General features: G+C 49.0%; 10 protein-coding genes across 10 annotated transcripts; 4 read left to right on the forward strand and 6 right to left on the reverse strand.

Annotated features, from left to right (window-relative positions):
• Positions 1 to 379: 379 nt before the first annotated feature.
• HD556DRAFT_1364513 (uncharacterized protein) lies at positions 380 to 1,020 on the reverse strand. The gene has a single exon (XM_041302742.1). It carries the CDS (start codon positions 1,005 to 1,007, stop codon positions 420 to 422), a length of 588 nt encoding a protein of 195 aa, XP_041161188.1. The 5' UTR covers positions 1,008 to 1,020; the 3' UTR covers positions 380 to 419.
• Positions 1,021 to 1,229: 209 nt separating this feature from the next.
• On the reverse strand, positions 1,230 to 2,227 carry HD556DRAFT_378346 (uncharacterized protein). The gene is made up of 2 exons (XM_041310432.1): positions 2,035 to 2,227; positions 1,230 to 1,954 (listed from the first exon to the last, which is right to left on the reverse strand). The coding sequence occupies exons 1-2, from the start codon at positions 2,188 to 2,190 to the stop codon at positions 1,262 to 1,264; spliced, it is 849 nt and encodes a 282-aa protein (XP_041161189.1). The 5' UTR covers positions 2,191 to 2,227; the 3' UTR covers positions 1,230 to 1,261.
• Positions 2,228 to 2,318: 91 nt separating this feature from the next.
• HD556DRAFT_1269155 (uncharacterized protein) lies at positions 2,319 to 3,968 on the reverse strand. Its single transcript, XM_041299153.1, has 2 exons — positions 2,995 to 3,968; positions 2,319 to 2,944 (listed from the first exon to the last, which is right to left on the reverse strand). Exons 1-2 carry the CDS (start codon positions 3,553 to 3,555, stop codon positions 2,570 to 2,572), a joined length of 936 nt encoding a protein of 311 aa, XP_041161190.1. The 5' UTR covers positions 3,556 to 3,968; the 3' UTR covers positions 2,319 to 2,569.
• HD556DRAFT_1442166 (uncharacterized protein) lies at positions 3,767 to 4,580 on the reverse strand (the record flags this gene model as incomplete). The annotated part of the gene is made up of 2 exons (XM_041306417.1): positions 3,767 to 4,088; positions 4,459 to 4,580. 2 exons carry the CDS (start codon positions 4,578 to 4,580, stop codon positions 3,767 to 3,769), a joined length of 444 nt encoding a protein of 147 aa, XP_041161191.1.
• A 7,340-nt stretch (positions 4,581 to 11,920) lies between these two features.
• On the forward strand, positions 11,921 to 12,520 carry HD556DRAFT_1442168 (uncharacterized protein; the record flags this gene model as incomplete). The annotated part of the gene is made up of 4 exons (XM_041306418.1): positions 11,921 to 12,085; positions 12,139 to 12,193; positions 12,241 to 12,444; positions 12,495 to 12,520. 4 exons carry the CDS (start codon positions 11,921 to 11,923, stop codon positions 12,518 to 12,520), a joined length of 450 nt encoding a protein of 149 aa, XP_041161192.1.
• Positions 12,521 to 14,386: 1,866 nt separating this feature from the next.
• On the forward strand, positions 14,387 to 15,220 carry HD556DRAFT_378923 (uncharacterized protein). The gene is made up of 3 exons (XM_041310433.1): positions 14,387 to 14,509; positions 14,565 to 14,793; positions 14,853 to 15,220. The coding sequence occupies exons 2-3, from the start codon at positions 14,572 to 14,574 to the stop codon at positions 15,006 to 15,008; spliced, it is 378 nt and encodes a 125-aa protein (XP_041161193.1). The 5' UTR covers positions 14,387 to 14,509; positions 14,565 to 14,571; the 3' UTR covers positions 15,009 to 15,220.
• An 863-nt stretch (positions 15,221 to 16,083) lies between these two features.
• On the reverse strand, positions 16,084 to 18,502 carry HD556DRAFT_1364548 (serine hydroxymethyltransferase-domain-containing protein). The gene is made up of 9 exons (XM_041302743.1): positions 18,356 to 18,502; positions 18,189 to 18,296; positions 17,931 to 18,131; positions 17,862 to 17,869; positions 17,718 to 17,808; positions 17,362 to 17,663; positions 17,182 to 17,311; positions 16,892 to 17,126; positions 16,084 to 16,834 (listed from the first exon to the last, which is right to left on the reverse strand). The coding sequence occupies exons 1-9, from the start codon at positions 18,473 to 18,475 to the stop codon at positions 16,500 to 16,502; spliced, it is 1,530 nt and encodes a 509-aa protein (XP_041161194.1). The 5' UTR covers positions 18,476 to 18,502; the 3' UTR covers positions 16,084 to 16,499.
• A 247-nt stretch (positions 18,503 to 18,749) lies between these two features.
• On the forward strand, positions 18,750 to 20,454 carry HD556DRAFT_1269161 (uncharacterized protein). The gene is made up of 2 exons (XM_041299154.1): positions 18,750 to 19,075; positions 19,133 to 20,454. Exons 1-2 carry the CDS (start codon positions 18,892 to 18,894, stop codon positions 20,233 to 20,235), a joined length of 1,287 nt encoding a protein of 428 aa, XP_041161195.1. The 5' UTR covers positions 18,750 to 18,891; the 3' UTR covers positions 20,236 to 20,454.
• A 72-nt stretch (positions 20,455 to 20,526) lies between these two features.
• Positions 20,527 to 23,263, forward strand: HD556DRAFT_1364556 (uncharacterized protein). The gene is made up of 8 exons (XM_041302744.1): positions 20,527 to 20,722; positions 20,778 to 21,071; positions 21,134 to 21,355; positions 21,410 to 21,837; positions 21,892 to 21,974; positions 22,033 to 22,861; positions 22,916 to 22,951; positions 23,005 to 23,263. Exons 1-6 carry the CDS (start codon positions 20,588 to 20,590, stop codon positions 22,839 to 22,841), a joined length of 1,971 nt encoding a protein of 656 aa, XP_041161196.1. The 5' UTR covers positions 20,527 to 20,587; the 3' UTR covers positions 22,842 to 22,861; positions 22,916 to 22,951; positions 23,005 to 23,263.
• On the reverse strand, positions 23,264 to 26,329 carry HD556DRAFT_1364567 (Fet3 ferroxidase). The gene is made up of 10 exons (XM_041302745.1): positions 26,051 to 26,329; positions 25,750 to 25,893; positions 25,531 to 25,621; positions 25,257 to 25,437; positions 24,952 to 25,172; positions 24,739 to 24,898; positions 24,313 to 24,670; positions 24,067 to 24,257; positions 23,768 to 24,011; positions 23,264 to 23,710 (listed from the first exon to the last, which is right to left on the reverse strand). Exons 1-10 carry the CDS (start codon positions 26,200 to 26,202, stop codon positions 23,551 to 23,553), a joined length of 1,902 nt encoding a protein of 633 aa, XP_041161197.1. The 5' UTR covers positions 26,203 to 26,329; the 3' UTR covers positions 23,264 to 23,550.
• Between the last annotated feature and the right edge of the window lie 117 nt (positions 26,330 to 26,446).

The raw sequence follows: 26,446 nt of genomic DNA on the forward strand, positions 1-26,446 counted from the left end.
TGTTTCCGCAGTGATTATCAAGCGCTCGGACTGGCAGTTGGGCAACTTGGGCTGGCAATCTCTGTTGGAAGAACGTCCTGCCCACTAGTCAAATCAGTGGAGATCTCGACAGTTAGTACGTACGGCGATTCATTGAGTTCTGATGAGCAGAGCATTCTGCTATTGCACGACGACCATCTGTATTCGCTTGAGTGAAAAGTCGGACCCAGGAAAGAGTTCCACGACCAGATGGTGAAATTTGGCATCGACAAGGAAACATTAATTATAAGTGGTAGTCTGGACGCATGTGGGACTGGCCTCGAGAGTTATACTGTATAGCAATACATGCTTGAAACATAGTCTACCATATCTTCATTCGACCAAGGCCTAAAAATCTGACTGGTATCCTCCACCAATGATCTCCATAAGTACCTAGCTAATCATAAACTAGTGGATACCACACCGCTCTGTAAGTCAGACTGGACGTCAATGACCCCAAGTCTGTCAGTAAAGCTCAGTGATCTGGAGAGCATATAAATCCTATCCTTGTCGATCCACACGTCCCTCAACAGTGAACAATCGAACTTTCTGTTCGAAAATACGACTTGGACGTAAGGCAGGGATGTTGTCAAACTCTCTCCACGTGTGCCAAATTCATCGGCACTGATGTATGTCGTGGATGGCTCTTTCACCACTCGTCCTAGACCCCGCCTGTTTGTCACAGCTAGCGGGCTAAAGTCAAATAGTTGTAATATAAACTGCGAGTTGCGCGTGCCGACAGGGAGTGTCCGCAAGACTCGGTTTCCGTTAACGTGAATTTTGAAATAAAATGGGTGCCGAAGGATACGAGTATTTGAGGGGCCCCAATGTTGCCATGGTATTGGCATTGCTGCTGCCATTTTATTGAGGTCGAAGAAAATCCTCGTGGAAATGATGAAGACTTGAGTATTATCTGGTTCAGAAGGCGCAGTAAGGCATATGAGTCGATGTGTAGGGTCTGAGGTGCACATCGTCGCTTGGGCTTGCATATGCAGCTGTGAGTCATACCCAATATCATCTATCATAGGAAGGCACCGTAGCAGCAATGGGCTGGGCATCAGGAAACACGCCAGCAATTCTGGCGTCTGAGACATGTTCTCAATTGAATAGAGATTCAAGTTATCGGTTACAACCAGCAATCGATTGTTCCCGAGGAAACAAAAATCAACTAGGAAGGCGGATTTGTTGGGTACTGCAACGTTGAGGATGCTCTAAATTCAGAATCAACCGTCAAGTCTTTCAACTATTTCAAACCAAAGCTCACACTGGATGTCGTCGAGTATTTCCAGTCCCAAATGTGCAGCTGCCACACCTTGTCCAACGAAGTCCGATTTTCATCGTCAGAGCGACGCGACAAAGCGATATACCTCCCAAAACCTTTGAGCTTTGCCATTGTCGTTTCAAAGCAGTTTTCCGAGTCGTCCGACAGAAACAGTCTCTCTCCAGCAGCCTGAGGGTGAATACCATCACCATCCAGGGCCCTAAGGTTAATATAGACTGTCTTGCGATCAACGACATAAGCGACAGCGATTAGGTTTTGTGCTGGGTCCATAAGCACATCAAGTTGGCGTGAGGGCCATGAAGCCGCCGGACACAACTTTCCTGGGAGCCAGTTTCGCCGGACTGACTGTTGTGAGGGCTTTGGAAGTACTGGCATGATCATGGCCGTACCCCCTAGTAGGTCCCACGAGTAGAAATGCCCACCAGCAACAATGTTGTCTCGAGATAGCGGTGCCCTTGTTACGGGGACCATTTCGAAAGGGTGGATGTCAACCTTGAACCATGCGTGAGCTTTGTCTCTCAAAAGCTGCAGACGCTTAGAAATAGGTATGCTATGATCCGTGTTGGAGATAACAAGCAACCGTTGTCCACCTATTTCAACGATGTACTGAAGTTCGGAGGAGGACAAGTATGTCTGGCGAAGGGTTCTGCATACCTGCAAGAGGATCGATCGTCAAAACAGCAGTCTATCTAGTAGATTCTAAAACAACGATAACATAAATGATGGCGACCCACAGATGTACACCGAAGAATATATCGGTAAGGAAGGAAGCTCAGAATGTAAGACTGGAGTTCTTCAGCAAGAGACAGGAATCCTGTTTGGGGCTCCATTACTAGTAACACTTGAAGGTGAAAAGCTATTCGTACTGATCTCTGAACAACAAGGTTCATCCGAGTGTGCGTGGTAATGAATGTCCCGTTTCAAGTTGAACGAGGCTGACTGCTCGGACCGTGGGCCCAGGCCCGCCTCTCAAGTCTACTAAATATTGTTGTTGAACTCGGACGTCCGTTGTATGGCACATAGTGTGAGTGAAACCCGGTTTCTCCAGATCCCGTCAGCATGAGTTCTTTTGCTACGGCATATGTTAGATCTGTGCTGGAGGGTCCCGAATACTTACTACAGTCCTTTGCATAGTATCATGATGAGTCTAATATACAAGCTCTCCATGAAGTTGCACATTACATCGTAATAAAAATGTAAACTGTATGATAAGGAATAAGGATACACTGGCACGACTCGCAATCATTCACAACCCAACTCAGCATCAATTCATGCTCTCCGCAAGTCCCTTCTCTCCTCGTCAGTCATACACGACCACCCCTCAATAGTCTCCGACAGATCTTCGATACGCTCTTCCATCTCTATTTGCTTATTGCTCTTCTTCGGTGGAGGAGGTCTCAGTAATGGTGGTAGAGGAGTCCGTCGGTTGGGGTGGAGCGGTGCAATCCGCGAAAGTATCGTGCGCGAAGACTTCACCAATAGCGAATAGGAAGGACCGTTTGAGAACGGTGAAGTTGGTTGTGAGTTGACACGCCGGATGAGCTCTGACATTGGGGTCGACTTAGGTTTAATGCTGAAGGCGCGTGACTGGAGAGTGACAGACAGAGTCTGCTTTGGTGGGGGAGCTATGGTTTTCGGGGGAATCTTTAGGTAGAATGTAAGCGAGGATATCAAAGAGTGCGGAAGTGTAGTACCTTGGTTATCTCAGGGGTTACAATGATTTCGGACCCCTTGGGATTGTCGTCTCGAGAGTCTTCGTCCTCGGGCAAATGCCTACTTGGGTTAGGTGACCTTGAACGAGGGTCGTCGCCGTCGTCCTCATTTTCACTTTCCGAGAGAACCGCTTTCCTTCTGCCTTTTGCCTTAGGTTTCGATTTTGATTTTGCAGCGGAGGTGGGTTTCGATAGTGCCTTCTTCTTCGATATAACTTTCGTTTCCGCTTCCTCAACAAAATCGTCGTCTTCGAGACCATTATTACCTGCAGCTGGTTCATCCATGGGGGATTTGTGTGCAAGATCGTCGAGTTCGACTCTGTCAGCCTGCTTCCGACCTTTTTTCTTCCCCTTCGCCCGAGAAGACAACTTTTTGTCCCTTGTCTTGCCCTTGTTCGCAGCAACGATGATGTCTGCGTCCCCGTTTTCATCTTCAAGTGTGTGCAAATTGTCGATTTCTGGGACGACGGGCGACAATTGTGCAGAGAACAGAGGAGGTGCTTTAATAGAGGACGACGAAGCATCGAGGACATCTACATCCATATCTTCGCCATGAAACCTCTGACTGAAGCGGGTAAACCTTCTTCCGTTTACGAGTTATCTTGGGTGGAGAAGAGGGCGGAGAAGACAAATCGGGTAAAGCAGGAATAGAAGACGGGAGGCGTGATGTTGCAAAATATAGTCGAGACGGAAGCGCTGGCTCTTGCGGTGCAAGAATAACCACAATGTTGCTCGGCTGAGTATCGACGATGCCTTATTCAGGAACCTTCGGTGAAGGTGATGTCCTAGCTTTAGGCTTCGGTTTAGGCCTGGGTCTCGGCTTGGACTTGACGGGCTTGTCTTGGGATTTCTGCCGCTTGCGTGGATGCTTGAGTGATAGTTCGTCGAGGTTGGAGTCGGATGTCAACTCTATCACATCATGGTTGACAGACTCGTAAGTCGGCTTCTTGACCTGAGTCTTTCGAGTGCGCGTCTTGGCTCTGTCGGCAATGCTGACCACAGGATCGACCTCCTCGATGAGATCTGAAACCCCAGATGGTGTGGTTGGAGGGCGGATGCTGTCTGCAGCCAATGTACTGGCTTGGATTGCAGATGCAGAGCCGATGAATAAGCCAGAGGAACGAAGTTAATCGTCTTTGATGAAGTCGTCATATATGGTACTCGTAGTTCGAGACTTTTGCGGCACAGGACGTGGGCGCGGTTTAGACTTCGGTACAGGCATTCCCGCGCCACGAGGAAGTAATGTAGAAGAACTTGGTGGTTCAGAGTCTTGGTACCCTGGAGGTGGTGTAAACAGAGACACATTACTTGTGTCGAGAGGTTCACATCCTCGCTGGGAAGTCTGTGCTTGGCTGGTAATGAATAAAGCAGTCTAAATTTTTGACGCTGCAAATCCGTGTCCAGTTAGCATGCGGTTTAGGACATGAAGCTTGAAGAATTCCTAACGCTGTAGTATCTTTTCCGGGCCTGTAGAAAACGGGGTTCCGTTCAACACTTTGGTCAAGAGGTCGTAAAGCATCTTCGTCCTCGCTGTCATCGTCAATCCAGTCGTCTGTAACATCGGCCATGTTTTAATTGATAAATGTTTGCAGTGACTATCCTGGGTGTCGTCGACGAGTATGTAGAAGAAGGGTAAGACAAGAAGGACGCCACCTGCACGTGATCGCGTCACTAATGGATTGAGAACCTCCCGGAAAGGACCGAAAGTGGATAGCGCTATACTTCACATTGCACAAGAGGTGCGGTGACTGATCAGATCAATCAAGTACTGATTCATCGCCACAGCATGGCCAGAAATCAGTGATATTCGTGTTACAAAATGTGTTCACATTTGGTGCCAACACCAGTGCTTCTGCCAAAGATGGAATCTATCTACCATCGTCGCATCCACCTCCGAGTCAACACCTCAGAACAAAGATGGAATCTATCTACCGTCGTTGCGTCCACCTCAACACCTCAGAACAAGTCATTGTACCTCCAAATCTCATACTCGTCTGCTTGCGAAGAGTTATAATGTAACACTCTAGGCACAGCCCAACCTAGCCACAACGGAGCTTCCAGGGAACAAGTTCATCAATTTTCTACATAAGGAATACAAGAACCGCAACATTGTGCAACTTGATCTAATTATGTGGAGTGCACAAATATTTACCTTGATCTTATTGATATTTCGGTTACTAAACTATAGTGAGCAGTGAGCACGGCGTACATATAGCGCAAATTGTGAGTTGAAACTAAAAGGTGAGGTCTCAGCGTCCGAGAAAGAACTGCTATGACATTAACAATACCTAAAAGGTGAGGTCTAGACACGAAGTAAGGTAAGACAAAGGCGGCAGGCAAGAGAAACGTGATACATACCTCAGCGTCCGAGAAAGAACTGCTGAGGTATGAACGAACATGAAACACGAGCTTATAAGGTGAATTACGTAAGATGATGAGTCCGAGACAAATCTAGTAAGTGTCGACGTAGAACTCCAATACACCCCCTCAATGAGACACTAAAGCGAGTCCCGCACGGTGCTGGACGAAGATCGGACGAGGTAGGACTTTGGTAAAGATGTCCGCGGTGTTCTTATGCGTTGAGAGCCATATGGGCAGGAAAGTGCCTTCTTCTATGTGCCGGTGGATGAAATGATACCGGAGGTCGATGTGTTTCGTGCGTATATGATTCGCAGCCTCTTTCGAGAGTGCAATGGCCCCAGCATTGTCGGCGAATAACTGTAAGGGAAGAGTGATGGGAACACTGATGCAACCGAAGAATGATTGGAGCCAAAGCCCGTCCTGTATCACCGCTGTCAAAGCCATATACTCCGCTTCCGTGGACGAGAGCGCGTGAGTGGTCTGCTTCTTGGCCGAGTGGGATATTGGACCCCCGTTGTAGAACCTAGACATAGCCCGAAACGGAGATGCGGTCCTCTGGGCAGGAAGCCCAGTCGGAGTCACTAAATCCGTGAAGGCCAGGATTCACACCGGCACCCCCATAATGGATGCGCATGCCCATGGTGCCCGAGAGATAGCGTAAGACGTGTTTCGCAGCGCCATAGTGGCTGGGGTCTGGCGAGGCATTCTGTTGTGCCAGGCGCATGACGGTGTGCGCGATGTCTGGGCGCGTGTACATCGCGAGGTATAATAGTTCACCAACTATCTTACAATATTCAGATTCCAGGTCGTCGATGTGTGGATGCAGGTCAGTCGGTCGCCCGAAGGGAAAGCTAGGATCCATGGGTAGTGCGACGGGGTTGCAGCTGGACATCCCATGTTCCTGCAGAAGATAGATGATATAGTCCTCTTGATGCATCCACAGTTCGCGCGTTTGACGATTGCGGACAAACTGAATACCGAGATACTTCGTGACTGGTCCGAGGTCAGTGATGCCAAAACGCTCCGCTATTTTTGACTTTGTTTGGTCCAGGAACGCACAATTGTTCGCACCCGCCAGGCCGTCATCGACGTGCCAGGCGATGATGCAGATGATCCTTGTACCTTCGCCGTTGATGTGATCAAAAATGAACACAGCGTAATCAGCATCGCAACGAATGAACCCGAGGCTAGTGAGCACGGCCTGCAGGAGCTCGTACCAGTCGTATGCGGCTTGCTTCAAACCATAGAGCGAGGACAGCAGGTGAGCGACGAGGCGTTCTCCGTTGGGCCCAAAACGTTCGAAGCCGGGTGGTTGACACATGTAGACGTCTTCCTGTAGCTTCCCCCACAAGAAGGCTCTCCGCGTGTCGAAGCAGTCAAGCTCCCAGTCGTTAGCGGCCACATATGCAGATAGAACTCGGATAGACGCTGATTTCGCCACTGGCGCAAACATTCTTACCAAAATCCACACCTGGGATCTGGGAGAATCCCTGTGCGACAAGCCTCGCTTTGAACACGGGTCCGCCTTTGAGATCCTCCTTGAACTCTAACACCCACCTACAACTGATTGCGCGTTCGGTCGTCGGGTAGGAGCATCTAACTCGTAAACGTTCATTTCTGACATGAGGTTGATTTCCTTGTGCATTGCAGCCAGCCAGTTGTCTGCATCAGGCCGGCGCATGGCCTCATTGTAGGTGGCGGGTGGGACCTTTAAGTTGTAACCGTGTGCGAGAGGGTTGCAGTCTGACATCGCTGCGGATCGACAGGCAAGCTAACTCGACCACAATCAGATTTGCAATGACCTGCGGGAATCCGATCTCCTCATCATCAGGGACGATGGCATCAGAATCAGGTGAAGGCGGTGAGTCGTTGAGTGCTGTGGCGTCGGGGGAGGCTGTGACAGGAGGAGGCGGTACTCCGTGAGATTTTGCTGCGCGGATTTCGCGTTGGCGCGTGAGCCGTGACTGATCAGAGGCGAGGCGGTTCTTGAACACCTGACCCTTCTCGGTCAGGACAGGAATGCGAGACGATCTGCGTGTGACTGATGGAGCAGTCGGAGGGGGCGCTGAAGTGGGAATGGGCGTGGGAGGAGGCGCGCGAGAAGTTGCAGGAGTATCGTCCTCGTCATCGTCGTCACTGTCTGGGAAGGGGCGATTAGTGAACGCCTCGTCAAATATGACGTCTCTTGAGTTAAAGAAAGCACCCGTGACAGCATCTCTACAGCGCCAGGCTTTGACACCTGGAGGGTAGCCCATGAAGATGGCCTCGCGTGACCGGGGACCAAGCTTCTCCTGAAGTTCTGTGGGAATTCGTGCGAAACACCTGGCGCCAAAAACGCGAAGGTGAGCGAGCGTCGGTTGCATTCCATTGAGCATTTCATAAGGTGTCTTTCCTGGTGGTAAGGCACGCGATTCCGATCTGTTGAACAGGTACGCTGCTGTGAGTGCGGCTTCTCCCCACAGTGTTCTCGGGAGACGTGCGTGATCCAACATCGCGTACATGCGCCCCTCAATTGTGCGCATGACGCGCTCGGCTTTCCCGTTCTGTTGATGCGCGTACGGAGCAGAACGTTGTCGCTCGATCCCTGCAGATTCCAGTGCTGTCGTAAATGTGTCGTTCATAAATTCACCCCCATTGTCCGAACGGAAGACTTTGACTCGAAGTCCGGACAAATTCTCCCACTTAGCTCGTACTGTCGTCCATGCGCTCAACGCTTGATCCTTTGAGGCGAGGAGCTGAACATTGAGAACGTGAGTGTGATCATCCAGAAAAATGATGAAGTAGTGTTTGGAATGCGGCGTGATAACGGGGATGGGTCCACACACATCTGAGTGAATCAGTTCTAAGAATTTAGATGCGCGCTCGGTCTCTGAGGCATGAAATGGGAGATGCGGATGTTTTGCCATGATGCAAGATTCGCACGTCGACATTGGGGAGCTCGAGTCGAACGTCACGCCTTTCGCTACCTTGTCCAAGCGTGTCACAGCGTTACGGCCTAGGTGACCGAGGCGAGCATGCCACAGATCGAATGTACGAGGAGCTTGGACGAATGCTGAGAACTCAGGTACAGATGAGTCAACGGGCGCCTCAGTGTGGGGAATGAAATCGAGGTCAACAGCATAGAGTTTTCCCGTAGCAGGGATGGAGCCGAGAATGTTACCCTGGTGTCCCAGTTCACACGTCATGTTGGCCTTGAAGTTTACGTCCCATCCTTTCGCGTTCATGCAAGAAACGGAAAGGAGGTTGAGCATTGCATTCGGCGCGTGAAGGCAGTTGGAGAGTTTTACTCGAAGGCGGCGCTTTCCGATAGTCATCCACCCGATGCACGTCCCTCTGCCAGTAGTCTCTAACACCCCATAGTTCGCAGTGTGGACAGAAACCGGATCTTCCGTAGAGTAGGTGTGGAAGAAGCGGCGATCCTTCACTAAGGTCACTGTAGTCCCTGAGTCGAGGATGGTGGAGAATGGGAGCGAGACCGCACAGGAAACATCATCCGCGACTTCGGTGATGGATGCGAAAGAAACGTCATCATAGAGGCTGGTGAGATCGGTCTGCATGACAGCGGCTGCAATCGCAGGAGTAGAGGATGTGGGAGTGGTTGAAGGAGGCGCAGATGTAACTACGGCGGCGACAGTAGTGTCCTTCTTCTTGTTTCGCATCCATGGTGCTTGACCCTCCATACCTCCACCTTTCCCGTAGCAATGCGTGTGATCGTGGTCGCCCTTGTTGCAGCCGGGCGTCGTGCAAAACACTCCCTCAGGGTTATGTCTGTGTTTGCGGAGTCCGGTGATGGGGTTAACGTTAGACGTGCTCGCATTAGATGCTGTGGTGACATTTGCATACTCAGAGCCGGGATGTGCTGAATGAATGGCACGCGCATGTACATAGGGATCCGCACGGGTATACCCTGGGGTGTCGGGGACCTGACCCGCACCCGCACCCGGCAAAAACCCGTACCCGCTCTGACGGGTACGGGTTTTCGGCGGGTACAACAAGCTCAGACCCGTACCCGCACCCGTGCAGGGTTTACCCGCGGGTACCATAGGTATCACCACCAGTGCTTAGCACATATGTCCAGCACACGTCAGCGAATGCTGACGTGACTCGAACATATGTGGATGGCACAAGAAGGAGGAGTGGAGGCACGGTCGAGGATGGTGGCGTCGGCATCGTGGATGGTGGCGTTGGCGTCGTGGATGGTGGCGTTGGCGTGAAAGCTGGTGGTGGTGCGAGTGCTGGGCGCACAAAGATAGGCGCTGGCGACGTGACGCGTATGACGTCGTCGTTGTTGCTGGGGGTAGAGTCTTCAATGTGAGTACTCACTTTCAGCGTGCCCAAAGTCTCGTCTCCTCGAGTTCCTCTTTCCTCCTTCATCTCTATACCATCCCTTCTCCCTTCCTCGATTCTCTTGTCCTTTCGTCTTCGCGTGTCGTCCGCGTGTGTTTGCATCGCGTCAACACTTGTTGACGCGTTTCGGGTGCGCGCGCTGTGAACGTGGAGTTGGTGGACTTGGGAAGGCGCGTTAGGTGCCGGTGTTGGTGGTGGTGCCGGTTGTAGCGTGCACGCGGGAAGTATGGCGTCCGCTATTACTGATGCAGGAGGTGCTACCATTTATGGAAGGCACGGGTATAGCTGGGGTACGGGTAAGAGCGCGGGTCTTAGAATCCCGACCCGTACCCGTACCCCAGTAGTACCCGTACCCGTGACCCGCGCGGGTTACCCGTACCCGTGCAGATCCCTACATGTACATGGCGCACGGCTTCAGCAGTGATCCGGGAGACGCAGCTGTTGATGGTGAACGTGGAGGCTGTGCCAGCCACTGCTGTCATGATCTCATCATGCATCCGCTGTTCCAGCATTGACTTGAACTGTTGCCATATGGGTGTATGAGGTAGCCCAATAAGTAGACTGTAAATGGTGTCACTCTCTCTCAGAGCAGCACCCGAATCGCTAAGCCTTTCACGGAGAACAGCGTGTTGTCCGACGTAATTCGTCGCGTCCGCAGAGTCCTTCATTCGAAGTGCGTCAAGCCGTTGACGTAGTTGATACTGGGCACTGGTGTCAGTTCGATTAAAATGCTCCGCAAGCGTTTGCCACGCCTTGCGAGCTGAGACTGTGTGCGAGTGTGACACGAGAGAGCCGACAGATGGACTGAGACAACGAGTGATGAGGTCTTTAGCCTTCATATCGTTCAATAGCCAATCACGCATTTCCGTTCTTTCAGCAGCCGTGATGTTGGCTGGATTAACAGGAACAGGTAAGGTGGACGGTGTCCCGAGGAGATCTGCAGGATCGACTATCGTATTGATGTGACACCAGAGATCTTCGCACGCGAGTGCGTACTGCATCTTGGTGGACCATCCGACGTAGTTTTCAGACCCCAACAGTTCGGGAATGTGGTCGTACTTCCCCATGACGATACCATCGTGAGAGGACAACAGGGTAAAGCAAGATTATACGAGCAGCGAGCGGGCGTGAGGGAAGTTCGATCTGATAGTTTCGTCTGAAGGCTCAGTAAGAGCCAGGGCTCATAACCTGTGAGTAGAAACTAAAAGGTGAGGTCTCAGCATCCGAGAAAGAACTGCTATGACATTAACAATACCTAAAAGGTGAGGTCTAGACACGAAGTAAGGTAAGACAAAGGCGGCGGGCAAGAGAAACGTGATACATACCTCAGCGTCCGAGAAAGAACTGCTGAGGTATGAACGAACATGAAACACGAGCTTATAAGGTGAATTACGTAAGATGACGAGTCCGAGACAAATCTAGTAAGTGTCGACGTTGAACTCCAATACTCATGATCCCCGTCCCTTGCTGCTGCTCGCCTATTGACAGGACGTAAGTGCCTTGATGGTCTCTCATTCTCAACCCATCCTGACAATCGCTGTTCCTCACCTGGTGACAGGGGGTAAGTGCCTTGATGGTTTCCCGTTTGCAACTCATGCGGACACGTTTCACATCTTACTGTTTTTTGGCAGGTGGTGTGTGTCTTGATCATATCTTGTATTGAGATGATGCTCAATAGTGTAATGATGTTCACTCGTTTTCATAGCCTAATGTAAGCACGTTCTATTCCAACAGATGAATCGAATCATCATTCCTCATGTAATCCTTAGTTCGTCGAGTATCTCCCCTTGATGACTTATTTTCCATGTTCATCCATTCTTCTCCTGTGCAGAATGTGAGCTGTTTGACCTTCACAATGCGAACTCTTCAATGTCTCAATCATTTTCACTGACTTTGTCGAGCTGTAGGTTGTAAGTGCATTTCAATCGTCAGTGATTTTAGCCAGATAAATCTCGTCTTCATCACGTGTTCGCAGAATGTGTGTTGATCATATCCTGTCTTATATCATATTACTCCACTAACAGACAATATTATCTAGCTCGTACGTCCATGAATGGTATTCGCCAATATATAGTGATGCTCATCTGGTTCCAACCCCTCACAGTTTGTAAGTTACCTGAGCATAGCAGTCATTGTCTACAATCTGGTGGTTGATTATTCACGACTGTCATGTCCACCAAATAGAATGTGCGTCTCTGTTATGAATCAAATGCCAATTTTTCACCTCATAATTCTGACATTCCTTTACTGCAGGGGGCAAGTACTTTTTTCCTCTGTGGAGTCGATTCTGATACCCATACTACTTTCAACTTGTGGCCAGACCGACTTCTACCGACGTGATATTACCCACGTCCTCGGGCCCTTAGTAGGTTGGCTTCCCTCCGCATTGATTCCCAGCACTATACAAGCGTGTAACAGACTGTGGATGTTTTACTGTTCACTTCTGCTGCGAACAGAATTCAAACTGGCATCGGTTAGTTTCTCACCACGACCGGTTGTAGTCTTAATGACAGGAAACAGCCACCATTATCGTCCTCGAGTACTCTGCATTTCTCCAGAACGGGTTGAAGGGCACGACGCTTGTCCAGTCTGCCGTGGACTACTACCTGAAATCTCCGACAGCTGTCGCAGTGGAGAAAGGAGCGAAAGAGATTTGTCGTCAAGGCTACCACGGAGAGGAACTGGGAAAGAAGGTTCTTGAGTTCATCCTTGAAAATCGCTTGTGTACGTCCCTCTTCTGGTTGTGTACCTGGAAGTTTACCAAAAGCCTACAGCGAAGGACATGAAAGAAAAGAAGTAGATGATGTTCGGGCCAAGCTTCCTGTTTTTTTGTGTCTTTCCTCATGCTATGCGCTCGTGTTGTGTACTCTACCAAGCACACCAACTCTAACTCCTGAACTGTGCAGTTGTCTCCGATGCTCTTCCCCATGTTATGTACTATAATCGGCACTTTAGTTTCAACGTTGAGCCCCGACAAGGTTTCTATACCAAGTCAAGCAGATTGTTGCTGAGCTTACTGGAGTCGAGTCCATCGTGCGTGACAGGTTTCGCAGCCAGTGGTGCCACTGCTAGCACCTAAATGCTAGAATTCATCCGCCCTCGTTCTCATTTTCTCGTTTGTCGTTACTGTGAGTCACATCTGCTTTCGCTTGCATTCTCTCGCTATCACACCTGCATTGTTTTCATACTAGTACCCACCATTATGCACATTACTCGGATGGCGCACTATTGCATTGATGATTGTATGAGCACGCTACAGGACCATTCTGCACGCTCGTAGACTATATGCATCACTATGGTATTGCTTCTGTTGCTACCGCAATCTACGTAGTGATATTGTATCATGTCTTCCCGTGTTTTGAGAACATACCACGAGTCGTGGTCTAGCGTGAGCAAACACATCATCCACCGCGGCTTGCCATGTTCTCCCACGTCAAATTTCCGTGGCTTACGATGATATCTGCACCGATATTCAATGGTGCGTATTTTCACTCGCTCGAATATTGTGGGGTAGCAGAGCCGCCCGGCACCGCGTGTGGTTCGGCATCTTCCGTTCCTTGCCATCGCTTCTTTTGGGTAGATCAAAAGACCGGGAGGACAACTTGAAGGTCATGCAGGAAGTGACCAGTCTGTATGAAGCTTATGCAAGTCTGCGCATACTCCGCGCCAAAGTCTGGGGACACGTCTGGGGGGACATGTCTAAAGTTCCGGGCGGTCAAAGGTCTGTCTGTTGTCTTGCCGCATCATCGAAACCACCCTGCCGTCTACGCCAGCCACCATCACTCATCCCGCTATCTATTTCAACCACCGTCATTCCAATATCGTCATTCTTGTCAGCTTGTCGTTGCGGTTCTAGTCCCTTGGAGGGAGGACATGGCGGGAGCTGCAGACAACGACATGATGGTGTTGGCAAGTGAGTAGGAAATAGGCAAACACGGGGGAAGTAGTAGACAGGCAAGAAAGCATGAGAGACTCACAGGGATCAGGAGGTAAATATCTGATGCCAGGCAGGCAGGATGGAGCCTGAGGCCTGAGGTCGGGCGGGATGCAATAGTGACATCGTGCGACTTCCCGACACTTTCTGAATCCGAGAAACACACTGACAGGACGCAAGTCTGCATCCAGTTTGCATAGACCTTGCGCAGACAGATCAAATCCCGCACTTTCTGAGATCATCGAACTCTCGGACTCCAACTCCAGGGACCGTTCACTTGATGAGGGCGAGCAGGTCGGACGACCCTTGCTTCCCCCTTCCTAGAAAAGGAAGTGACTGAGTCACAGTTTGATCTCACTTTGAGCAAATGACTGTTCCGGTGACTTGACTTGCAAATACTAGTACATGTGAGTATTTCTAAATTGTATTCCATGTTCAAGTTAACCACCACTGGCGGACTGGTCTTGTTGGTCGTGTATTTTCTGGATATCCGCTTTGTGGACACTGGAAATGCATGCGAAACGGTGAGACAGAAATTTGTGGGTGCCATCGTTCATTTGGCGGCCACCGGTGGGCTGGTCTTGTCGGTACCAGTTGTGTAGTTACTGGATATCTGCTTTGTGGACATCGGAAATGCATGTAAAACGGTGTGATAAAACTTTATGGGTGAGCAAGTATGATACCTCTGGAAGTAATCGCACTGATATCATTCGAACAGACCCACACCACGGACCATATAACACCAAACACGAGATTGATAGAATCTCACCGCATCCCCAGTCGTGCCTGAAGCAACTTGCATATAAGAGCGATTGTCAAGCCAAAGATTTTCCAGGCAACTGAAACAACTACACTGTACGTTTTCGTTGCGCAATCCCCTTGCTGCTAGATCTCACAGTTAACATTCTAGTGCAACCATGCTTCATTTTACACTGGCCATTTCCTTGCTGCTCGCGCTCGGCACTGGAGTTAGTGCAGAATGCGAAGCCTGTCCTAATTGCGATTATGAAAATATCAGTATTCAGCAAGGGGATGCATGTCTTAACTACTGGACGTGCTCAGGTGATACTATCAGCTGCTATTACCCCTCTGTTGCAAATCCGGGAACGTGGAATACCTGCTCATATGCTCCAGCGAATGTAAGTAACTGTCTCTCGCAGCAGTGCATGCCCACTCACCTAGGTTTTGGAAATGCTAGGATTGGGCACTCGTATCTGGCCCCAGCGATATCTGTTTCCCGTATGCGGGAATCAACTCCAAATGTCAACCTGGGAATGACCCTTACAACCTTGGCATCCCAGGCTGCACCGCTTCATATGGGCTTGTCGATGAAGGCAACAGTCAGCTGTTATAAAGTAAATGAATCGAGGAGTTAAGGAGCCTGGTGCGCATGGGCTACCTTTGGATGAATCCATGTCTTTCACTCAAGAGTTCAAGTTTATACAATTCTCCTACTTACTATATGGCATAGCGATGCTGATCCGATGGTCGGCGAACCTGTATCTTTCGGATTAATATCACAGGCATGCAAAGCGTTACTCCCTCGCACAACTCAAATATGGGTTAAGACAGTTAAGCAATCTGGATAGATGTGTGCTGATCGAGCGGTAGGGCCAAAAGATCTTGCGCTCTTCAGTTCTATTTATTACAGTGTCCATCTCCACCAGCCCCTGTTTCTGTCCCGCTTTGAGTCAGCATTCGACTAACTACCGTCACGGTCATGAATTGTAACAAAGCCATCGCTTCTGTGTTACGGTGAGCCTTTTACACAACACACACTAACAGTACTGTTCCTTTCCGGTCTTCCAGGACCGTCATGGCCACATTCGGTGTCGAACAGTGATCGTCCTCCAGCAGCTCATTCACAGTATCGCCTTCTCCTTTGCCGTCCTCCAGAAATTAGACAGTTGATCGCACCACCATGCCGTGTCGTGCAAAATGACATTTTCGGATGCTTGCGGTTTCGAGAATATAGATGGACCACACAACAGCGAAACTGTGGTGTGCACCAGCATTGACTTTGAACAACTCAGAGCAAATTGCTCGACATGTCCCCCGTCGTCGAGTGTCATGAGGAACTCCATGTCGTCCGCGCAGAATGACTGATGAGGATGGTAGCATAATATTACATTCGTGCATATATATGTAGCGTAGCGGACAAGGAAATAATTCTAGAGAAATCAACATCAACGTGAGCTCGAGCTAGAGCGTTGGCGGATCCGGAGAGCATACATTCGAATTTATTTACATTGAACTTTGACGCAAAATAGTTACCGGTGAGAATGAAAGAGAATTTGGAAATCCTCTGATCGAGGTGCGTCTGCTAGGACAGGTGAATAATTATTAATTAGGCCTTTAGTCAGAACCGCATCGAAAAGCGTCAGATAAGGGCTAAGTTATTTTGGATATTTACTCTTTCTGACGATATTGGTAAATTTGTGTCAAACCCGGTGTACATGGCATTTACATAATAAAATAAGTTAAAAACCAAAGATCGGTCATAAAGAAGAGACCGTCGACCAGCATTAGCACATTCAGCCGTGGTAGATTGTTTGGGACTCCAGGTATTCATACCCCACTCGACCTCCGGTTGCAGTGAATGTACACAGTGTCCGCACGGAGCCACGTCTCGACACGGAACCACATTAAAGGTAAACCATCCACGACTATTTAACTGCGAATACATTAATCATAATATGCAGCAGCTATTGATACAATGCCAGTTGTAGACTATGTTGAATGCCCACCCTGATGTGAACGATGTTGAATGCCCACGCTATGCAATAAAGAAACCGTTGACTGTTTTAACATCTGATAAACTCGAACACACTCCACGCATCAATACCTAAAAGCCCTCTTCAATACCTGCCGGACGCGTGAGCGTGCTGACATCTGCGCCAGGAAGCGGCCATTGACGTGCGAATGAAACGACATCTCTGCGGAGATCATCCACCTGTGCGGCACCTGCCGAGCCCTTCGCCGTTGCGGCGCGGATGAAGTCCTTGAGAAGCTTAGAGCCAGCCTCCTTTTGGAGGAAGAGCGAGAGCTGCACAGCCCGGTGCAAGAATTCAGCGACAACCTTGATGTCCTCCTCGGTCATATTACGGGACGTCAGCGCCGATGTGCCGAGACGGATACCACCAGGAGTCTGGGCAGATGCATCGCCAGAAACTGCGTTTTCTGTTGCAGGATTCCAAAATCAGTATCTTGCATTTTCATACAGAAAAAAGATCTGACTGTTGATTGTGATGCCCAATAGGTCGCACACCTTCTCGACTTTGCTACCAGTCAAACCAAGGGGACGGAGGTCCCACAGAACAAGGTGGTTATCAGTACCACCAGTCTGCAGTTTGTAACCGTGTTCATGAAGGGCAGCTGCAAGTGTCTGCGCATTGACAATAACCTGTTTGGCGTAGGCCTTGAATGTAGGCTGGGCTACCTGTAGAAGGGCAGTAGCGACAGCGGCAATAGTCTGGTATAATTTTGTTATCAGCTTGTGTTTCATAGCCGGAGATTAGGGTGCCAACGTTATTGTGGGGGCCACCTTGACAGGCAGGGAAAACAGCGTCGTTAACGCGCTTCTCAAGATCCTGGCTGTTGGGTCCGTCTTTTTTGAAAAAGATTAGGCCAGCGCGAGGGCCGCGGAGGGTCTTGTGGCTGATATATGTCAGTGTGAAAGTAGTCTCGGTTGTGAGCGGAAACCTCACGTCGTTGTGGTAACGATGTCACAGTAATCAAAAGGGTCATTCAGTGTTTGTGCTGCGACAAGACCACTGGTGTGTGCAATATCAGCCATGAGGTATGCACCCTCTGCATCTGCAGTCTTCTTCAAAGCAGCGTAATCCCAGTCACGGGGATAAGCGGAGGCACCGCAGATGATTAATCTGGGCTTGAAGATTTTTGCTTGCCGCTCAAGACCTGCATAGTCGATAAGTTGTGTTGTGGGGTCGATTGCATAAGGGAATGACTGGAAGTATATTGAGGAAGCGGTCATCTTCTTTTTGGCAGTCTAATTGATCGAATCTCAGAACCGCTAACCATTGACGTGGCAAAAGAAACTCACATAGTAGCCGTGCGTGAGATGTCCACCATCTGGGAGACCAAGACCCATCAAGCGGTCCTGGGGCTGAAGGAGAGCGGTTAAAGCTGCAAAGCTATCGGTCACGTAATGTGAGACATGATCACACATAAGCGATATCAGACATACTTGGCAGTCTAGCATGAGAATCATTGAATGTCAAGATTACAGAGCGCCTGATTGTAGTGAGATACTCACAGAGCCAGAGTAGGGCTGGACGTTCACACCCCATTTTGCAGGGTCGAGGTTGAACGCTTCAAGGGCACGCTTGCGGCAAAGAATCTCAAGCTCGTCGATGTGTTCATTGCCACCATAGTACCGGGCATTTGGAAGACCCTCTGAGTACTTGTTGGTCAATATTGAGCCATTTGCCTCGAGAGTTGCGCGACTCGTCAAGTTCTAAGAAATGTTTCAGAAAATATGAGGATATATATAACAGCAAACTGTGAGATCCACCTCAGACGCGATAAGTTCGAGTCCGGAAAACTGCCTCCAAGTTTCCTTGTCGATGATGTTCTGCACTTCAGGATCGATCTCTGCCAGAGGTGCATACAAGACTTTGTTCTACAATAATAGCGCAGCTTCTTGGTAAGGGCATATAACTGATTGAATATGATACGCACAAAGTCTGGAGTGTTGAAGGTTGCCATTTTTCTTGAACTGAGTGCGAGAGCCTGTTTGAAACGCAGGGATGATGAAGGAGTGGCGGAGAGATAAAGAGGACGAGTTAGCAGGCGCAGCATCTCTCAAAATTTCTATGAGGATAATAAGATAAACGGATAATCCCGATCTGAGTCATAAAATATATTTGTCCCAAAAGATAAACCAAATTTAAACAAACAACGGTTAAGTATAATCGCTGAGTTTAAAATATGGAATCTATTTTACGAACACAATGAAAGTCTATAGACTATGTATGCTTCAAACAATAAGCTGCTGCGCGAGTGTCCATGCGTCCACAACCGCCGTTTTCGTATATAAAGGCAAGGCAGATGGCCCTGAATCCCCATCTCGTACGCACTACTCGTAACTGCAGCCTCTTCTTCCGTCATTCTAACGAATTTCTAGATCAGAGCCAGGAGCTCTTCTTACTACGTTCATTCTAACGCTAGTTGCATCTCACAGTCACCTACACTCAAACATATCATCTTCTACGGTCATGGGTTTCTCTCAGAACCTCTTAATTGCCATGCTAGCTTCCCTGGCCAGCGCGGCACCTCTTGCATCTTACTACGAGCTCGTATCTAATTCAACGTCGAGCTTTTCCCAGCAACAAAACGGTCTCGATGCGCAAAAACTGAATGCTCAGTTTGCCACAATGACTGCCAATGATTCTTGCACCAGTAGGTTCAATATATTTTTTTGCCTTCGTTTATTTATTGATCGTGACCGCGTCACAGGTGGTGCTCAGGCATGCATTAGCGGTGCCTTCGCACAGTGTATTGGAAGTTCCTGGGACCTCACGCCTTGCTCGTCTGGTCTGTCGTGCTTCGCACTTCCTCTTGTTACCAAAGCTGGCACCAGTCTCGCTTGTGACACACAAAGTGATGCTGACGCACGTTTTATCGCTGCTGGCGTTCAGGGAGGGGTAACTGGAAATGCTACCGCGAGCAACACAACCACTGACGGTGGCGACTGTGTAGAGACCACCACAAGTGCCTCACCATCTTCCACAAGTGCCTTGCCATCTCTCACAAGCACTCCTATCTCGAGCACGTATGACCCATGTGATTCCTCACCTCTTGAGACTTCATCCACCCTCGCCAGCTCCTCGATGAATACGATGAAAAAGCGTCAGTATGGCTCCTCCACTTACGGTCCAACCTTTGGCTTTAGCAATCCGACCACTACTGTCACTGCTTCATCTACTCAGGCCAGCACTGCCTTGCCCACTAGCGTAGCGAGTTCCTCCGCCAGTAGTCCTGCATCCATTGTTTCTACGAGTGTTTTGACGAGTTCCTCTGTTGCTTCTACTCCTGCGACTCCCTTTAGCTCTGGCACTTCTATTGGTGCTGGTAGCGTTGCTTTGAGTCCCTCCGCCTCTCCCGTCGTATCCTCTGGGACTGGAACTACCCTCCTCACTTCCTCAACCTCTCTTGTGACATCTGCACCAGCTGCCACCACCGGCGCGAACAATGTTTCCACTGTAGTCGTTGTGACCACTGTGGTTGTTACTGTGACAGCTAATGGTACGGCTGCACCCAGCACGTCACCAACGACGAGTGTGGGATTGAGCGGAACTGTGTCATCTACTGTCCCTGCTGTGACACAAACTTCACTTGCTACATCCCCGTCTCCCTCTTATGCCTCAGCCACTACCGTCGACTTGAACATTCCTTCGGACACTCCGACCACAAGCGCCACATATATTGCAGCGTCATCTCCCATTGTTTCTGCATCACCGAACATCCCGATTGGTGCTACATCTTCGTCCGTGGTAGCTTCTTCGACTGCTTCATCTCCGTCCAACTCCGTCTCGGCTTCGCCAACAATGACTTATTGAAGAAGTAGATTGTATCACAGATAGATTATACTATGCGGAGGAGTGGATTATATTCGATTATAGGACTCTAATGGAACTCACGACCCTCGGTCATATACCCACACGTTGTAACGATTGACTATTGTACTCGACTTAGTTACCTGTTATATGGCTTATAGTTCAAGATGCAGGACGTCTTATATTATTGTCTTATTATACTATTTTCCTTGCAAAACCCAAGATTAGGGTTAGGGTTTGATTGTGAGAGATACCTGCCTTAATTCGTCACTAGGGCACTTTCACTGGCATACTGATCTGCTGTGCTACTCGCCAATCAGCTTTCTGCAGGCGCACGCACAACGCTCCAACGGTCATGAACAGTATTACACTAAATAACATCGAACAAGTCCTTGGTGCACGTGAACCCGAATTATCGCAGAACCTGACGAAGCTCTTTGCGAAGCTTCTAGAGCGAAACCAAGACCCAACGTTTGTGCAGAACTATACGGTGAGTCCCGTCGTATCCTGCGCTTTATGTCACCATCTGGACTAGTGTCAACTAGGGTGCCATTAAACTCCGATTTCGCAATGAGTCTCAGACACGGAAAGGTCGCGATCCTCTCAGCTTCAGTGCTTTTGGCAGAGCATGCTATGCGGCAGGGATCGTGAAGACGTTTCTCGCTGTCGTGACATCCCATCTGTACACGCAGTCGCAATCGCAGCCGAAGGAACGATATATCGGCCAGTACAATGCGCTCGAAGCTCTGGAGGAATTTATGCAGACTGGCAATCTTACCGAGCGACGCACGCTTTTGGAGGACATGAAGAAGAACCATGTCATTAGTATCTGTTTATCGGTAAGAATATATGGGACTTTGTCTGGATCCAATAATTCTCCGAGTTCTCATGTGCCTCTTAGCATCTGAACCATCCTCTTTGCATCTTCCGTCAGTTAGCCATCAATACCTTACGCGTACTCGCCAGCGAATCCGTACTGGGAGAGAATTCATCCGTAACAGAAATAGCAGATATAATCGCCGCTGTCTGCAGATTCACTTTAGAAGGCCCAGATTTCTTCATCGAGGGCATGCGATCTCCAAACACGACATGGCAAAGTCAAATGGTGATGGGTGCAACTGATGTATGTCGTTATACCATCTTGTCCCGTCCTGTGCTCGACTAATCCTTCCATGAGATACCTGCAAAACGAGCCGCAGAGCATGTACCTCGATTTTACGCCATGGCCCAAGAAAGCGCTCTATGGACTGCCCACGGACTTTTGTGTACCACACCACCTCCATCGCGAAAACATTGTCTTGACATTTTGAAGAAGAAACCAGAAATTCTAGATTTACTTTTTGACTGCGCCATCATCACTCGCCCACCTTGGTACCCTGAAACACAAGTCGATTCTATCGCATGTGAGGTCATAGCCCTCTTCTTCCAATGGCCGTCGCACATCGTACCAGGCGTTTCGACGCCTCAAGACAATGTTTTTAGAGCACAGGAGTGGAAGGCCATGACCCAAGCTGTAGCTATCCTGACGTCCCGAGAAGACTGGTGTGAGAAGATCATCGAAGTATGGATGAAAATTGAAGAGGAGGACTGGCGGGAAGTCCGGGGGTGGGTGATGTCACTCGTCTTTCCGTTACACAGCTGACCTATCCTCCCTTAAAGCTGGTTTGATCGGGTCGAGGTTGATTACCACGCGTTTGAGCCGCCCGATGAAGATGCTTTCTGCCAGGTGTTTGAATATAGAGGTTTGTCGTCATCATGTCTCTCTCGATGAACATACTCAATGGCATAAATGTCTTATAGGCACATCCCGTATTGCTATGCTGAGACTAGTCAGTACCCTCAGTCACGCAGCCGAGTCTTGCGGTGTCACCAACGCCGAGATCGAGTCACTACTCCGGATGGCATACCTTGCTTCACGCAAAGTCAAGAGTGCAAGTGACCTCGATCATAGTAAACCGGAGGATCGATACATGTGTGTCGAGCGTATGGAAGAGATCTTTCGCAGCCCTATGTATACTGTATCCCTAAACATAAAAGTGGATGCGCCGCTCCAAATCGCGGACGAAAGTATCATGGGTCCAACGGCCCTCGCACGCCTGCTCGTCGTGCTTGCCCAACGAAAAGCCTTCGATACCATCCAGGGACTCAAAAAAGCACCAAATGGTCTTTCGTCCTCAACCTGTCTCAATCACGTACAACAAATCACGAACCCTGATGTTATTCGACGATTCCTAAAAATCGCACTGCAGCGCGTCCAGGCGAGTATGGACAAGGGGCGTGAACGCTCTCGCGATGCCGATAACAATTACGCTAGGGCTGCGTTCACGAGCGCTGCAGAGCTTTCCGCTGCCCTGGTTGCATTTGACAACCACACGCAGGGTCAGTATTCGAAGGAAGTGTTGGGGGCGAGAAAGGAACTTGCATTGGCGCTGGGAAATGCAGCTGAGATGGCCATTCGTGAGAAGCACTGGCAGCAGGCGTTGTATTTTGGATCCGGTGCTGTGAACGTTGCTGAGAACATTCCAGTTGGCGAGAATTTGGAGAACAGTATTACTGCAAAAAATAAGCGGCGTGTCGAGCAAGCGAGGACTGCGATTTCTGCAAAATAAAAGCCATGTAGCATTAACATGTGAGTGGGGTTCCTTGGTTCCTTTGCATATGATTCATCGAATTCTATGTTCAGTGACCCCTCTGTACTGATCTTGGTGTATGATATATTGTACGTTTGTCTTATTAATGTTGTCAATTGTCTTGATGGGCCTGCATACTCAGGGGCGCTTCTGTGAACCTTGAACAGCCTATCTCGAGCATTATCCTTTGGTGACCCGGCGTTGATTCCATCTAATTATTACGTTTACCTACGTCAGACCCTGGTTGTGAAGTGTTTGAATTGATGATATGTCGAAATATTTAGGGTGACAAGCGTGGATCTAAAGGCATAATCACTGATCAGACACATGAGGTTTACAGGGCTTGGATTACTGCAGTGTTATCGTAAGCTTTGCTACTCCTAGTCAGGCCTAATAAGAGTAGCCAAAGTTTCAGCAAGAGAAGTAACAGCAATGGGGTGGACTCAGTTTGAAACGTATAGTTCACTCATCTGCAAGTCTGTCATCCGAGAAGACGTAGTAAACCAAAGCTAACTTTAACTTTAAATTACATTTCTCTCGTACTTGCATGTACTTATTGCACGTGCATCTACCTCTTAATCACAATAATAGTCATTATTGAGTGGTTACAGTCATCGACAAAGCTACTCCGCAGAACGGTATAGCCAGAGTGATCAACCAGATCAATATGAACAAATGGCGCAGGTATTCAAGTCTTTTTCTTAATCAGACCGAAGAACTTTCCTTTGCGCTCCTTCTCCTCGATGCGCTTGAGCACCGCCTCCTCTATCTCCTCCTCAGTGATAGTACCTCCCATAGCAGAATACCACACAACAGTGAGGATGCCTATGACGGCGGTCAACACGCATCTACAACCACCCCGCATTGTCAGTATATCGTAACAAATACTGCAGTCCCGAACTCACCCAGCCATTGCCAAGATGCCTTTAGTCAGCCAGCCGAGTTTCTGGAACCACGGGCCAAGCGGGAGGCCCGACAAGTTAGTTGGGCTCGCGTATCCTGCAGCGTTGCCGCTCGCAGGGACTCCGAGCGCAGTACACTGGTCGTACAAAAATGAGGGCACGCGGCCCTGTGCCTGCTCTTGTATCTGAAGCGGAGCTGTTATGAACTGGACCGCAAGACCCGAATCAAGATGCCATTCGATGTGACCTAGATGATAGTAATGTAAGTAAGTGTCTCTCCTGAAGACGATTCGTGGACTTTCAGTGGAAAAGCCATGTGCCAGGGTTATCAGCGACGACCCGGAGCGTGACGGAACCACCGCCAGGGATGGTTACCGTGTCACGACGCATCGGGTTTGCTTGCCCTTCGACAAGCGGTGGGTTCAGGGACGGATCGTCGGAGGTATAATCTGTCGCTGTATTGACAATCTGCATCTTGTATCCGTGCAAGTGGCTAGAACGTAATATTAATTCTGTCAAACGCCGAATGTAGGGTAGAAAAGACGTACAAGGGATGTTTTCCCGTATCGGCATTCATCACCACAAGGTCGATTACGTCTCCGTAGTTATACACAAAGCTGTACGGCCCGTATGCCACTTGGCTAGTGGCATTTTCGCCTAGGGTCAGCGCGCTTATGATCGCAGGTACCACTGGCGAATTATAAACCAAATCGTTTATGTAACCATGATTTGTCCCATCATTCATCGTTGCGAAGTTGAACACAAGATCAATGGTGTCTGTTGGGTCGGGCGCAGGCAAAACGGCGAAGGGAACCAGAGAGGTATCGTTTACCAAGGTATAGGAGGATATGGTGGTCAGATTAGTGGTGTTAGCGGAGGCGGAGTATGTGATGGTGGAGGTAATATCTGCAAGCATTTTGAAAGGTGATACGATAAGAGATGGGATCGAATGCTCTGGCAAGGGAATAGCCTACTGGGATTTAGAGTACTGGGAACCCTGTCAAACATGCTTGTATCCATGTTCGCATGGATGGCCCAGTTCGACGATGTATCATTCCTCGCAGTGACAAGCACAGAGTAACGCTGCGCTACTGCCAGATCCAGGACATCAGCGGGCTGCGGCCGTGTGTCTGTCTGCGGTAAAATAAGTCCACTGAGTTGTCAGAAGCAGGTAGAAGTAAACGCACGCCGTCAGCTTCGATGATTTGCATTTCATGCCCGTCGATCCAGAAGTAGAACCCTGCAAATGCGCCCATGTTGATTATGCGCAGCCTGTACGTTTTACCAGGCTCGAACGGAAGGGTCGAGTTCTCGTTGAAACCCACCGCGCTTGTTACCGGGGATGGGTGACTCCCTGAGATCGGTGGCAGGTAGGAACCATTTTGGGAGAAATATATGAGAGCAGCATCTGCAAGTCAATGGAACGTGGAACAAAAAAATAAACATTCATTCATGAATATACCACCATGAACTATAGGACGAGGCAACTCACCTGGTATAGGCTCTGCCCCGCCGGGATTTGCTATGTTGATGAAGGATTCCATGAGGACAGTGTGTTCTTGATGGTACCAGTCACTCAATATGATAGTGAACTCAGCATCGTAATCCGCGCCATAAGTTTCATTTGCAGAATGCAGCAGGAGAGGCGTGCGCAGACCATCCACATATATTCCCTGCGTGGATAGATAAGGAATTTAGTACAACGTTATTTCGAGAGCACAAGCAGGTACACGAAGTAAAGAAGCAAAGAAGTAATGTTTACTTACGTTTGCATGACCATGCGCCCAATATGTTCCGACTTGGCCGGAGGTGTTGATGGGTACAACATAGTCAAACGTCTGGCCCATGGGTATACCACTGCATGGGATGAATAGTTAGCAAGACACTTTATTAGTTGCATGCATAAAGACATCAAACAAAAGACGGTGACAATCAGTTCAGGCAATGGAGCCACAACATAACCAAATGAACACAAGTACACATACCATTGGGTAACTCCCATTGCTCCATCCATCCAGGACGTTGAGTTAAAGAACATGCCATGGTGGTGTAGTGTCGCAAGCGTATCGATGCTATTCGTTACATGCACAAGCAATGAATCTGTGTTGTTTACCTCGATAGGTGGAGGTCTTTATGGGTACCGAAGAAGTCGACAGGCATCATGATGAGATCCAAATTTCGGGGATTTGCAGTGAATAGAGATGTCAGTTTCAAGAAGTCAGATGTACCAGACCAAACGAGTTCTCAGCTCTACAAGCGAATGATAATAGGATATGAGAGACTTACGGCCAGGTTCCGTTGACACCAACGACACGGCGCTCAAAGAGGCCATCTGGACTTGCGTTCTCAACGTAGGTGACGTTCCACCAAAGCTCTTGCACACCCGCCAGTACAGGAGACAAGAGTGCAAGCAAGGGAAGCAGCTGACGGCACCACATGAATGTAATTCGGACCCCACGTTCGAGTTGGTAGTGATGAGGACGATTCGAAGTCAGGGAAAGTAAAGAAGCACAGAGAGCTATTAGTCCATGCCTAAGTAGTTTCCGTTAATGACCCATAATCGCTAAATTTTATCTGATAATCCCAAACTAAATTTGGAATTTGAAATTCAAGTATAATTTCACACATCAAGTAAAGTTTTACAAGTAAGATTTTATCTGATAAGCCCTATATTTGAAATTT

Source organism: Suillus plorans, assembly GCF_016647745.1.
Source record: "Suillus plorans strain S12 chromosome Unknown HD556scaffold_22, whole genome shotgun sequence".
NCBI lineage: Eukaryota > Fungi > Basidiomycota > Agaricomycetes > Boletales > Suillaceae > Suillus > Suillus plorans.

What these genes read in the sequence shown, in the direction of transcription:
- HD556DRAFT_378346 (XM_041310432.1), bottom strand. Translation starts at nt 2,190, where the DNA reads ATGAACCTTGTTGTTCAGAGATCAGTACGAATAGCTTTTCACCTTCAA. An exon ending in ATATTCTTCGGTGTACATCT is followed by an intron (nt 1,955 to 2,034) that starts GTGGGTCGCCAT and finishes ATCCTCTTGCAG; the next exon opens with GTATGCAGAACCCTTCGCCA.
- HD556DRAFT_378923 (XM_041310433.1), top strand. Translation starts at nt 14,572, where the DNA reads ATGCTTCATTTTACACTGGCCATTTCCTTGCTGCTCGCGCTCGGCACT. An exon ending in GCTCATATGCTCCAGCGAAT is followed by an intron (nt 14,794 to 14,852) that starts GTAAGTAACTGT and finishes TGGAAATGCTAG; the next exon opens with GATTGGGCACTCGTATCTGG.
- HD556DRAFT_1364567 (XM_041302745.1), bottom strand. Translation starts at nt 26,202, where the DNA reads ATGTGGTGCCGTCAGCTGCTTCCCTTGCTTGCACTCTTGTCTCCTGTA. An exon ending in CGGGGCAGAGCCTATACCAG is followed by an intron (nt 25,173 to 25,256) that starts GTGAGTTGCCTC and finishes ATTGACTTGCAG; the next exon opens with ATGCTGCTCTCATATATTTC. An exon ending in GGCATCTTGGCAATGGCTGG is followed by an intron (nt 23,711 to 23,767) that starts GTGAGTTCGGGA and finishes GGGTGGTTGTAG; the next exon opens with ATGCGTGTTGACCGCCGTCA.
- HD556DRAFT_1269155 (XM_041299153.1), bottom strand. Translation starts at nt 3,555, where the DNA reads ATGGATGTAGATGTCCTCGATGCTTCGTCGTCCTCTATTAAAGCACCT. An exon ending in TAACCCCTGAGATAACCAAG is followed by an intron (nt 2,945 to 2,994) that starts GTACTACACTTC and finishes TTCTACCTAAAG; the next exon opens with ATTCCCCCGAAAACCATAGC.
- HD556DRAFT_1364556 (XM_041302744.1), top strand. Translation starts at nt 20,588, where the DNA reads ATGAACAGTATTACACTAAATAACATCGAACAAGTCCTTGGTGCACGT. An exon ending in CGTTTGTGCAGAACTATACG is followed by an intron (nt 20,723 to 20,777) that starts GTGAGTCCCGTC and finishes AGTGTCAACTAG; the next exon opens with GGTGCCATTAAACTCCGATT. An exon ending in GACTGGCGGGAAGTCCGGGG is followed by an intron (nt 21,838 to 21,891) that starts GTGGGTGATGTC and finishes CCTCCCTTAAAG; the next exon opens with CTGGTTTGATCGGGTCGAGG.
- HD556DRAFT_1269161 (XM_041299154.1), top strand. Translation starts at nt 18,892, where the DNA reads ATGGGTTTCTCTCAGAACCTCTTAATTGCCATGCTAGCTTCCCTGGCC. An exon ending in TGCCAATGATTCTTGCACCA is followed by an intron (nt 19,076 to 19,132) that starts GTAGGTTCAATA and finishes ACCGCGTCACAG; the next exon opens with GTGGTGCTCAGGCATGCATT.
- HD556DRAFT_1364513 (XM_041302742.1), bottom strand. Translation starts at nt 1,007, where the DNA reads ATGCAAGCCCAAGCGACGATGTGCACCTCAGACCCTACACATCGACTC.
- HD556DRAFT_1364548 (XM_041302743.1), bottom strand. Translation starts at nt 18,475, where the DNA reads ATGCTGCGCCTGCTAACTCGTCCTCTTTATCTCTCCGCCACTCCTTCA. An exon ending in TCGAACTTATCGCGTCTGAG is followed by an intron (nt 18,132 to 18,188) that starts GTGGATCTCACA and finishes AACATTTCTTAG; the next exon opens with AACTTGACGAGTCGCGCAAC. An exon ending in GACATCGTTACCACAACGAC is followed by an intron (nt 17,312 to 17,361) that starts GTGAGGTTTCCG and finishes GACATATATCAG; the next exon opens with CCACAAGACCCTCCGCGGCC.